Here is a 13,395-nt window from a genome sequence, read left to right as displayed (position 1 = left end):
TAAAAGTATCGGCTATTTAAATGACTTTACTATTTTCTAATATTTAATTATTTAATTTAGTGAACTTCATCGAATGCTCATCGCTGCCCTAAACATGTTTGAAATCTGCACTTCAGACTTTTTTCCATTTGCTTCATATCAGCGAATGGCGATTATTGCAAAAATGTAAAGAAAGATTTTTCTTTTCCTCAAAAAAGACTGCACACTACGACTTTTCATCAGCTTCAGATCATCGTAACATATCTCCTCTTCTTCTTACAAGTAGAAATTGATTGATTTCAGCCCTTTTTCCACAGAACGCCTCTGCCTGTTTCAGTGAGCTGCGAGTGAAAATAATTCATATAAATTCACAACTTGCTTTTGCAGCTTCTAGGATTTAAATCTCAGTTTTTGGATCCTCCTAAAAGTGTGCGGGTCTTTGCTGGTTCGTCCATCACAGTAGACAGCTCAAAGCTGCACAGCCAGGCATGTGGCCTTTTTGTCTTTACGAGCTCGGCCTCTTCGGGGCAGGAAAACGGGCCCCTCATTAACACTGACCCGTCTGGAGGGAGTCATCCATTACCACAGACCCCCAGATCATAATGCAGGTCTAATGAGAGAGAGGGCAGAAGAGGAAAAGCTTCAGGAGCCTTTATAAGCTGCCTTTAGGAATTCATTCTGATAATTCCAGTGTCTTAAGAGATTACTGTGCTAAAGTTGATGTAAGCTGCCCATCAAAAGTTTGGGGACACTTAGCTTTTAATACAGTATCACATGTGAGTATTTGAGGCAGCGTTAGCTTGGGAATAAAGACCGACGCCACAGATTATATCCTCTTGTTGTGATGTCTGCACTCATCTGCACACAAACCTGTCAGGTGTTTAAACCACCTCTGGACCAAACGAGTTTCAACCAGTTTTGATGGTCTGCCAGGTCTTGCAGGTGGTTGTTAGGAGGTCCTTGTCCTCCAGAGCTTTTAATCATTTTTTTGAACTCCAGTTTTGGAAACGTGGAGGTGCAGGGTGATGCAGGCTTTCAGAGTATCGTCTTTCTTTGATCACCTTTAATTTTTATTTCCACAAATGTTATTTGATCATTTAATACATCTTAATACATTTAAGACATTTCAATAAAAGGTATGAACTCCTAAAAGAGGTGGTTTTTCAAGGATTCTTTAGTAAAGAAAATGGTTCTATGTAGAACCCGTGGACACTCAAATAACCTTTTGCATGGTTCTGTGCATCATGAAATGGTTCTTCAGATTGATGGAAAATGTGCATGAATGAGCTACAGATGGTTCTCTATAGAACCTTTTTGAAAAGGGTTCTATATTGCAACCCACAGGGTTTGTAAAAATAGAAGAACACTTTTTGGTGCTATATAGAACCATTCTCCAGATAGGTTCTACATAGATCTGAAGAAACATTGCATGATGCAAAGAGCCCTTTAGTCATGCAAAAGGTTCTTTGTGTGTTCATGGTTCTATATAGAACCATTTTCTTTACTAAAGAACGCTTAAAGAACCATCTTTAAGAGTGTAGTATATTTTTTATCTGTATCAGGCCACAAAACTCTAATCAGTCTGGTAAAAAAACAGAATTGCAAATGTCACACAGACTTTATCAAATGAGGCCGCTTAGCTTAGCCTGATGCTTTCTTCTCTGAAGACATTTTGCCTGAGGCTGTTAGAAACGACCCGTTTCTCCTGACGTACAAGAGCTGAGACATGATTTTATGTATGTGTTTTTTTTTCCAAGACCTATAGCTCTGAGGGTCTTTTGTCTGACACTGTGGCATGAGGGTCCTAAAATATACACAGGACCACATTGGTGGCTGTCTGGACAGGCGTATCCATCTGTTGCACTGAGCATGTTCAACCAGTGCAGCTCAACAGCTGCAATTCTAGAACAATTTCATCTGTGTTATAATAAATTTGGTATTATTGTAGGGTATCACATCACCCAACATGTTTGAAAGTTCAGTTATGTTTGTTGAGAGTACTGAGAGTAATGAATGATGGGTTTTTAAACAAGTTTTTACGGTCGCTGGGGGCTGTTACCATGGTAACTTAGTTAAACATTACCAGGCACCGTTGGGATTTCTGTTTACATCTATATACTTGTTTATTTGCTATTAGATCTATGTACAAGATATTTTACAATAACTTATTTGCTTTTCTAGTTTTATGACAAAGTAGTTTCCATGCCGGTATCGCTGCTCTCAGCTTGGTGAATGTGTCGTTGTGTGTGTGTGTTTTAATGTGAGTGAGCCTGGACGTCCTGCTGTTAGGTCATTATTCCCTCATGTCATTCAGACAACACTTATTGATGCCAGCAAATGGACCTTCTTTGGGTTTTTGCTTTAAATAATGAATGAAGGAAGCTTCTGAAGTGCCGCTCCCCGTGGGACGGGCCTGTTTCCCCTCTGCTATTTATTTACACTCTCAGAATGTCAACAAGGAGCGTCCAGGATGAGAAAAGTCCATCACAAGGGAGATGGAGTGGACAGTGTGCCAAAGGGATCATATAATCCGACACTCTCTCTCTCTCGCTCCAGCCTCTGCTGTCGCCCTTTACCAAATGTGTTTATTTTAAAATGGAACTTAATTCACGGAATATAAACAAGCCTGTGATGTTTGACCTCTGTGCATGACAGAGGAGGCCCAAATGGTTTAATACCATTTAACTCCAGTTTTAACACTGTTTGAAAACATCATCTGCCCTTTACCCTGTCTGAATATTTAATGATGAATGGAGTATTATATTGAAGTGCATTAAGGTTAAAGGGCCAAAAACAAAATATTCCTTCTTGGTGAAATAAGAGTTTGATTTAATATGTAAACGTCGTTAAAAGCTACTCTTTAATCTGCAAAGTCCATATATGGAAATTATCCTCCAAAAACAGTTCATTTTGGATTTGTTGTTGTTGTGATGTCACGAAAAACCAACACATTTACGTCCACCTAGTCAGCCTACGGCAGTTTAGCCCCGCCCACTCACTCCAAAGTTATAAAGAGTGTTTCAGGTCTAACTGCGATTTGAACGAGGCGCAATACAGAGCAGCCGATCAGAACAGACGTATTTACATATATCAGTCATGCACGGGCACAGGAACAGAAACAGACTGTTTAATTCTAAAGGAAAAAAACAGAATATTACTGTTTTTGGTACATAAACACACTCAAGTGTCATACGTGACAGAATAAATTACAATAAAAATGTATGATGAGGGCCCTTTGTGGAAAACCAGGTTTCCCTCAATTCCCTTCTCCCCATAAAGGAGTTTAGTGATGTCATGAGTGAATAGTAGTGTGTAAACTTAAGTTTCAAAACACCAATTAGTTTATACAGTTTGTGTATGAAAACTACGCTGCAGAAACAGCACGCGTTAAATTAGTTGTTTTTGTGATGTCATTAAAATCAAACCATATACACACATCCGCCTGTTAAGCCTACAGCAGTTTAAGCTTCGCCCATTTACGCTGAAGTTATAAGGAGTTTTTCTGTCTGGGCTGATTTTTTAATGAGGCACAATACAGGGCAGCCAATCAGAACAGAGCTCATTTTGGTCTTAAAGGCACAGTAACAAAAACAGCCTGTTTAATTCTAAGGAATAAAGAGCAGTTGGAAAAATGTGCTAGAAAAAATGTTATATGACTGTCTTTTTACATAAAACCACACAAATAAATGGACCTCAAAGGGAAAAATAATATAAGAAAAAAGTTGGACATAAGTCTTTTAATTTTATCTTTGAATGAATACGTTTGAATTAATACACTTGGCTTTTATTTAATCAACTTTATTATCTTTTATTACTGTTACTGAGCTTTATCGTCTGAACTTTAAGCTGCTAGCTGTGTGAAAGAGTGTTCTATAAACAAAGTTATAAATGAACACCCGAAATGGCTCGTGGGTGGTATTTGAAAGGATTCTGTAGCAGTGAGCTCGTAGGTGCTGGTCAGCCTAAAATGACTATGGGCGTGTTTTCTCTCTGTTGACGAGTTTGCTGGATCTGTAGGATTAACGACTGGTAAAGACAGCTTCAGCCTGCGAGAGTCAGCGGGCTGTGATGTTTTCTCTCACTTGATACTGTGATTTAAAAATGAAACTAAAAATGAAATTATTCTCTTTTATGTCTCTTTTGCAGTGGAGAGAGAAGTGGTTCAGAAGAGGACCTTCACCAGATGGATGAATCTGCATTTAGAGAAGGTTTGTGCAGGTTAATTATAACCCAGCAGACACACAGCAGATGGAGATTATAGGTTATGTTCTGAAACCTGCATTTACCCTTAACATGTACACGTTCAGCCTTACTGCTCCTCGCCAAACACGTCTCCATGGCAATGACACGACAAACAGGAAATGTACATGTCACTTTCTAACATGAATTATAAATGATTTAAATGGAATTGACATGAATAATGTATTAGGCGTATATTCTAATCAGGCTGAGTGTTCAAACAGCACCAGTGCTGTTGAGATATCTGCTGTCCAGGGCTACGTGATACGGACAAATTGCTAGTTATTGCATCTATATTGCTTAGAGATACTCAGATCAGGCATAACATTATGACCACCTCCTTGTTTCTACACTCATTGTCCATTTTATCAGCTCCACTTACTATATAGGTGCACTTTGTAGTTCTACAGTTACAGACTGTAGTCCATCTGTTTCTCTGCATACTTTGTTAGCCCCCTTTTACCCTGTTCTTCAATGGTCAGGACCCCCATGGACCCTCACAGAGCAGGTACTATTTGGGTGCTGGATCATTCTTAGCACTGCAGTAACACTGATGTGGTGGTGGTGTGTTAGTGTGTGTTGTGCTGGTACAAGTGGATCAGACACAGCAGTACTGCTGGAGTTTTTAAACACTGTGTCCACTCACTGTCCACTCCATTAGACACTCCTACCTTGTCAGTCCACCTTGTAGATGTAAAGTCAGAGACGATAGCTCATCTGCTGCTGCGCAGTTTGTGTTGGTCATCCTCTAGTCCTTCATCAGTGGTCACAGGACGCTGCCCACAGGACACTGCTGGCTGGATATTTTTGGTTGGTGGACTATTCTCAGTCCAGCAGTGACACTGAAGTGTTTAAAAACTCCAGCAGCACTGCTGTGTCTGATCAACTCGTACCAGCACAACACACACTAACACACCACCACCACGTCAGTGTTGCTGCAGTGCTGAGAATGATCCAGCACCCAAATAGTACCTGCTCTATGAGGGTCCATGGGGGTCCTGACCACTGAAGAACAGGGTAAAAGGGGGCTAACAAAGTATGCAGAGAAACAGATGGACTACAGTCTGTAACTGTAGAACTACAAAGTGCACCTATATAGTAAGTGGAGCTGATAAAATGGACAATGAGTGTAGAAACAAGGAGGTGGTCATAATGTTATGCCTGATCGGTGTATGTTTCATAGTTTTGATCCTCATCTGTCTCTTTTAACAGCAGTCTCTGTAGCACAGTGGTAGCAAGAATCACATCCGAGGCCAATGCATCTAAAGAGCTCATTGTCAAGTTTTACACCTTTTTGGAGTCTTCTGATTGGCTGGTTGAGCTGCCATCTAAGTAGTCTCTTGGCTAAGCCAACAGTAGCTTAGCTTGCAGGCCAAATGCGCCACACAGCACAGGTTCAGTCCCAGCTAACTGAAGCTAAAATGTCCCTCGGTTAGAGGATATCTGGGAGCGCAGAGTCGAGGGACTGCTGTTAGAGTGAAAGCTAAACATGTTCTGTTGTGAGTGGAGCTCTTAGCCGTCTCTGAGCAGCTATTTTCCTGTGCTTAGTGCATTTTCCTGCCTCTGAATGCCTCTTTCTGTCAGCGCCACCTATCAGTGAAATAGCAATAGAAAAATAACAATTATAGCTACAAAACACTTTGCAGTTTAATAAAAATGCACTTATCAGTGAATAATTTGACATAGTTAAAGGATAATCTGCATTAATTGACCAAAATCATTTACTTTTCTTGGATAACATGATTATCTTGATTCATCAGAACACACACAGGAACACTCATCTGGAGCTGTGATTGGTCGGGATGCTCACAACACCATAAAATCACTGTGATTGGCCAGAGCAACCTTCTGCAACATCTGCAAAGACTAAATATCACAATAGAAATTCGCAAAACACTGTCAGTTTGCAGTCCTGCTCTCTCCTTGTGTAGGATAGTTTACATCGTCAGCAGTGTGGCGTGATTTCTCCTCGTTTCTTTCCTCCTGCTCTCCCTTGCGTTGGCACTTCTCCCGTTTTTCTTCTCACTCTTTATCTTTATCCCACTTTCGTTTCCCTTCTGACTCCCTCTCACAGACAGGCAGACGGACAGAGAAAAAAGCCTCGCACGTTTGTGTTAGACCTCACTCACTATGCATGCTCTGTCCGCTCGTTAAAGCCCAGTCTTTTGTTTTCTCTGGCCGTTGTTTTGGTCTTCTAGCGTTTCAGACAGCCCGGAGATGATAACACTGCCATTCACGCAGCTTTACACTGACTCAAAACAACCACTGATGAATCCTTTGTTTTGCTGTACAATGTGACTCTATTCTGCGACTCCGAGTTTGGCTTTTTATCAGAACGACGACCCACTAATTAACAATTACACGTTTGTCTACATTGTTTTGATGGAAAATTTGACCCACAGACCTCCAATACTATTTAGCCTTTCCCATAATTCTAGAAAAATGTACTCTGTGAATGAGTCCTCCTCGTTTCTTGTCAGGATGTGCATCCATGCTAACCCAGGATATTATTTTTGATATTATTTTGCAATATATATATATATGCACATATATACTATCACATTTCAAAGAAAAACAAGTCTCTTCGAAATGTTAACTTTACAGGAGCGGGCAAAAACACTCTTAACTTTTATGGAAGTTAATGTGAACTAATTTTATTTGAAGCAATTTTGGAGCATTTCTATTGGTCCAGTCATTGGTCTCATTTCTACAGAATGTAAAGGACAGCCGCTGAGCTCAAATTATGCAAATGTTGTGCAAATATGCTAATTATGCAAAACTGAAAGAGCAGACAATGGAGTTTTTTTTTTTGGACAGTGACTATATATGGTTTGAAAACACAAAAGCATGATGCTTTTTACATCATGTTGATATTTCATGAAGAATATACCAAGAGAAATGCTCTAAACTTACTTTAAATTACTCATTACTTTTTGCAATAAAGTTAAGTTCCCTCTATAAATTTATCTTTTCATAGATATGAAATTTATTGCAACAGTGATGAGTTTTGTACATCGGTGACAGTTGAATTTTGTTTTAAAGGGCCCATATCCAGCATTCCACTTACAACATTTATGTGGTTTTATGTACCAAAAACGTCTTTTACATTTTTGTGAACCACTTCTCTTTATTCCTTAGAAATAAATAACACACTATTTTTGTTACAGTGCTTTTAAAGACTGTTATATGTAAATGAGCTCTGTTCTGAGTGGTTGCCCTGTATGGAACCTATTTAAAAAGCAGTCCTAACTGAAACACTCAGCCGGGCTAAACTATTGTAGGCTGAATATGCGAATATATTTAAACGCATTGGTTTTTGTGACACCACAAAAACAATGAATTCAAAAACAGGCTGTTTATGTTTCCGTATATGGTCTGTATGGACAGCAGAGTGAACAGTATGCTTTGAAACTTCAACAGTGTTTACATACTACATCAGAGTCTCTTATTTCATGTGGGCCCTTTAAGCTTTTTGATTGTGTTCTGCATTAAAGGGCCTATATCATGGACAGCTTTTGTGCTTTTTTGAAATAAAAGAATTTAATGTAGTAAAGAAAGACTGTTTTAGATTCTCTCGTCAGTTCATACATTACATATATGGAAATTAAGCTTCAAAAACAATTGAATTCACTGTTTTTGTGGTGACGTTTGCATATGACTGCCCATTCAGCCTACAGCAGTTTAGCCCTGCACATTCATGTTGCAGGAGTGTTTCAGCTCAGACTACTTTTTGATGGAGACACAATACAGGGCAGCCAATCAGAAGAGAGCTCACTGACATACATCAGTCTTAAAGGGACAGTAACAAAAACAGCCTGTTTAATTTTAAGGGATAACGAGAGGTTGGAAAAAAGCCTTGTAAAAATGAAATAGGACTGTTTTTGGTGCATAAATCCACACGGTTGACCTCAAAGGGAACAAATCCAAGATAAACGTGTAACACAGGCTCTTTAAGGTTAACCTGTTTTTAATGTTCTGTCACTAATCCTGCACTGAGTCTGATTTCTCTTTTCTCTTGCGTGTTCTTGTGTTTACAGTGTAATCCTCCACTGGAGGTGCACGACCTCTTCCGAGACATCCAGGACGGGAGGATTTTAATGGCTCTGTTGGAGGAGCTGTCAGGGTGCCGACTGGTGAGACAAAGATATGAAACCCTCCTACTCGAATATGCTGTCTGTTTACATGCCTGTTATTTTCTTAAATACTTTATGACATATGAGATAAAGAATCCAGATGTGTAGATTGCTCGAATGTACGTTCACTGGCCACTTTATCAGAAACCCCTCTCTCATAGCCCCACCTTGCTGGTGTACAGTTAGAGATTGCAACTCACCTCTTGATGCACAGTTTGATCCTCCAGTCCTTCATCAATGATTAGTTTCTGACCACAGAGGTGCTCTTCACTGGATATTTTTAGGTGCTTAGAATGTCTGGTCAGCACCATCCTCTGGTCAAAAAATGACCACTGATGAATGGGGTAGAGGGGGCTGATATACTGTGCGTCAATGGGCTACAGTCTGTAACAGTATACCTATATAATGGAAAGGTACCAGTACTGTCTATACTGTACACAAGAGACCACCATTCATTTATTTAATTTCCAGTCAAAACAGCCATTTAGTGCAAGTTTTTTTATTTTTTTTTCAGCATCAGATAAAAAATTAGAAATGATATTTACAAGGAAATTATACAGAAATGTAATATAATGACAATTTATTATAATGTATTTTTTTCCATATTTAATGGGTCCAATCTTTACCTTTATTCCAGCTTCCATTCTTTTCAGGAGACTCACTTTCAGTTCCTCAAAGAATCTGCAGACACACCTCCAAAGTTCAGTCTTAGAAGCTGGTTGATGATTTTCTGAAGTAATCAAACACATTCAGTGATGTTGGGGTCTGGACTCTGGGGTGGTCAGTCCATTGTTCAGCTTCTTTGTTTGATGTGTCCGTCTCCTTTTCTCAGTGAGGTTCTTCTTGACAGCTACACATCCTTTCAGACCCACAGCGCTGAGTCGTCTTCTCACAGTGGAAGGATGGACAGAAACACCTGTGGGTGTTTTCAGATCTGAAGCAGCTTGATTTTCTCCTCTCTCTCAAAGATCAAAGCTTTAAGTGCTGTTTTTCTGAAGGTGTCTACCAGGTCTTGCACGGCTGAGTCCCAATTCCTTTGTATCGTTTAATAGTTTTTATAAACTCCTTTGACTTTCTCCTTCCTTATGCAAGTGGATTATCTTATATTTAATCTCTTAACAAATATCTCCATAATGTCCATTTTAATGGAAAGTGAATAAATGAAGGTGGTCTTTTACTTTTGCACAGTGCTGTAGTTGAAGCTCATAAAGCAGCATCTGAGGGGAAATATATGGTTTCTAATATATGTAATAAGTTGGAAGAAAACCTTGTATCCCCAAAATGGTAAAAAACATACTTTACTTTTAATGGAAGTCAATAGAACCAGACTTTTTTCCAAGTAATTTTGGGCCGTTTCTTTTGGTCCATTCATCTTGAAATTTACATACAATGTAAAGGCCAACAAGCATTTTCAAATTGTGTCAAAAATTTAAAAACGACAAAACGACAAAAATGGAGATACAAGGTTTTCTTCCGACAACAGCGAAGTGTGAACACACACAGAATCCATTTCGAGCTGCTAAGAGGCAGCAGACCTTTCTGAGCTTTTGCTTATTCACTGCTGCTCAGTTTCTGGGAAAATGTTCCATGTTTATTTTCTGTATGACCTTTCAGCTGCATGCGTTCAAGCAGTCCTCGCATCGCATCTTCAGGCTTAATAACATCGCCAAGGTATTGACATTTCTGGAGGAAAGAAATGTGAGTATTATTTTGAGTCATGCAAGTTTGTGAACAAGTAAATAAAACATTCCAGAAGCTTTAGCTGAAGCACCCTGTCGGCGTGTCCAGGCCTGATGAATCTGTTGTTGCTCTCGAAGGTAAAGCTGGTCAGCATCGATGCTGCAGACATTGCTGATGGCAATTCATCCATCGTACTCGGCCTTATCTGGAATATCATCCTCTTTTTCCAGGTAAGGTTATCTCAAGTGTGTATCGCTGCTCTTGTCAGATTGCTTTTGTTTTTATGCCAATGCTCTGTTTATCTGTCTGTTTATCTGTCTGATCGGTTCGTCTTTCACCTAGCAACAGTTATTTGTGTCGTGGTAACTGTTTTCTTAAAAAAAAAAATATAATATATACATATATATATACTACACTATTCTACACTATTTCTAGGTCACTATTCATATTGAAACAAATTTGTAAAATTGTTCATGTTGAAGCCTTTGTAAAAGGTCGAGTTCACGCTGAGTGCGTTTACATGCACTTGATAATCCAATAACTGCAGAAAATCATAATTTTTCAGTAATCTGATCAATGCGTTTATATGCACTTGAGTATTCAGATAATGGGGAAACTCTGGGTCTACATGAGTCAGGCAGTAATCAGATTTCTGCTTTGCAACCAGCCAATAAACTCACAGAAGAAGACGTGATGCAAACATAACATAAAACTCAAACTTCATGCCGCGGCTTTAAAAAAAAACCATTGAAACACTTTACCTGAAAATATGAACACACATCATCTAGAAAATGAAGAATATTCAAAGCCCTCATTTTGTCAAGCGTGTATTTGGTTTCAGTGCCGCTCCAAAATTTGCTGCCATCTCGCAGTAACGCTGCTTGCTAATTTCCAGTTTATTTTCCAGACTGAGAAATCTGAAAGAAAGCCGAATAAGAGTTTACATGCACTGAGAAATCAGATTATTGAGCCAAAATCCAGCTCTCTTTATCAGATTTCTTAATCGGATTTCTAGATCGGAGTATGCTTTTAACATGACCATTTGAGTAATGCAGAAATCCGATTATAATCAGGTTATTGAGTGCATGTAAACACACTCAGTGTCATTAAAGCAAAAGGGGGACACATCACCAAACACTTAGAAACTCTGAAACTCATGTAAACATTCAAAGATTCTATTGGTTAAGCAGATAATCTCATTTGTAATGAAAACCTTTGGATTAAATTAGAAAGGAGTGGAAAATAGAAGCATTTTCACCAGTGATCTCAGACTTTTGGACTCCACTGCATGTGAAGAAAAATGAAATGTTTATTGTTAATAATTGCATGTTTATGATAACTCAATTAATCATCAAAATAATGGCTAGATCACTGACAGCCCTCATACAGTTAGAGACTGTAATCCATCTGCTGATGTACAAACTGGCTGTTGATGGATGAGGTAAAGGGGGATGATAAATTGTGCAGCAACAGATGGGCTACAGTCTGTAACTGTACACCTACATAGCGGAGCTGTAAGGTAGGTGGACCTCATAAAGAGGACTGTGAGTGGAAGTACAAGCTAGCTGGACAGTGAGTTTGTGTCTCTGTTTTTCAGATTAAAGAGCTCACAGGTAACATAAAGAACCAGTTCCCGTCCTCTTCCAGCCTGTCGTCCATCCCCACCAGCTCGGACTCGGACACCTCACACTCCAGCACTCCCTCAGACGAGCGGAGGCCTTCTGTTGCTGCTAGGGATCATGGGAAAGCCATAAAGACACTCTTGCAGTGGGTTCAGAGACGCACGAGAAAGTAAGATTCAGAGTATTATAAGGGCTTTTTAATGGGGTGGGTGCTATATTATATATATATATATATATATATATATATATGTGTGTGTGTATTATATTTATTTATATATATATATATATATATATATATATATATATATATATATATATAATACACACACACACACACACACACACACACTATATGTCCAAAAGTTTGTGGACACTGCTTCTTATTAGTGAATTCAGCTACCTGATCTCACTAGTGCTCGGGCTGCTGAATGCAATCAAATCCTCACAAGAGTTTTCCAACATTTAGTGTTAACTTTATATCTCCATTTTTGTCGTTTTTCAGTTTTTGACATAATTTGAAAATGCCTGTTGTCCTTTACATTGTGCGTAAATTTCATGATGGATGGACCAAAAGAAACGGCCTAGAATTGCTTGGAGAAAGTCTGGTTCCATTAACTTACATTAAAAGTAAAGTATGTTTTATATATATATATATATATATATATATATATATATGTGTGTGTGTGTGTATGTATGTATATATATATATATATATATATATATATATATATGAATGTATGTATAATGTGTGTGTATATCAAAAGCTATTTATTCCATGTTTCACACACTTTTGTGCATTAAATGCACTTAAACAGGACAAATTATGCTCTGTTTGTAATGAAACATGCAGTTGGTCACAATAATGATTAATATTGTTAAATTGCCCAGCCCTATCGATCCTCGATAATTAACACCTTACTTTGATAAATACTGGTAGCAATAAGTAAGATTTTACTTTTGATGCATTTTGAAACAAATTTAGACTGTAATCCTTATGAGTGTCGAAGAGTGTGTAGGTTAAAAGGCAGGTTAAAACTGTTAAGATGCTCCTGCTAATGCAGCCTGATTCCGTTATCAGACCGATAATAACAATCAAATTTACAGTTATCAGTTGTAACAAACTGAGGCACTGTGTGGGTCTACAGACTCGAATGCTTTGTTTAGGTCAAACGTTGTGTGTAATCCAGAACTCAGTGCTTATCATCCTGTTTTTTGTAGATATGGAGTGGCGGTCCAGGATTTTGGCAAGAGCTGGGCAAGTGGTCTGGCTTTTCTTGCCGTCATCAAGTCTATTGACCCCAGTCTGGTGGACATGCGGAGAGCCCTGCTCAGATCTTCCAGAGAGAACATCGAGGAGGCCTTCAGAACAGCACATTACAGCCTGGGCATCCCACGACTTCTGGAGCCCGAAGGTACTAAATGAGTTTTACAAGTTAACCCTAGGATTATTATTGATATTGTTATTATGGTTTTGCTGTCCATTCGGTTGACATTACTTGATTATTTACCTGTGTCTTCACTCAAACCATAAATATTTGGACACCAGCAAAGCTATTGTTATTTAATTTGTCTATTTTAGCATATTGGAGTTTTAATTAAATATTGAATAAAAGAAATCCAGCATCTGGTCATGTCTACGAGTTCCAGACTTCAGGCAGTCATTGACTGCAAGAGATTTGCAATTTAATTTATAACTGCGTTAGTTTGTCCAATTACATTTGAGCTCCTACAGATGAGGGATG

The 13,395-nt window shown here is 38.7% G+C and overlaps 1 protein-coding gene across 1 annotated transcript in view; it reads left to right on the top strand.

Annotated features, from left to right (window-relative positions):
* Positions 1-13,395, top strand: part of clmn (calmin) — a 57,164-nt gene that overhangs the window by 30,034 nt on the left and 13,735 nt on the right. Inside the window, exons 2-7 of the mRNA XM_036593940.1 lie at positions 4,126-4,187; positions 8,256-8,351; positions 9,966-10,049; positions 10,169-10,261; positions 11,629-11,822; positions 12,872-13,065. Of these exons, the coding sequence (XP_036449833.1) occupies positions 4,126-4,187; positions 8,256-8,351; positions 9,966-10,049; positions 10,169-10,261; positions 11,629-11,822; positions 12,872-13,065 (723 nt within the window). The remainder of the gene's footprint in view (positions 1-4,125; positions 4,188-8,255; positions 8,352-9,965; positions 10,050-10,168; positions 10,262-11,628; positions 11,823-12,871; positions 13,066-13,395) is intronic.

The sequence above is a fragment of the Colossoma macropomum genome, unplaced genomic scaffold, assembly GCF_904425465.1.
Source record: "Colossoma macropomum unplaced genomic scaffold, Colossoma_macropomum, whole genome shotgun sequence".
In the NCBI taxonomy this organism is placed as follows: domain Eukaryota; kingdom Metazoa; phylum Chordata; class Actinopteri; order Characiformes; family Serrasalmidae; genus Colossoma; species Colossoma macropomum.
This window is presented reverse-complemented; position numbering and strand designations above follow the sequence as displayed.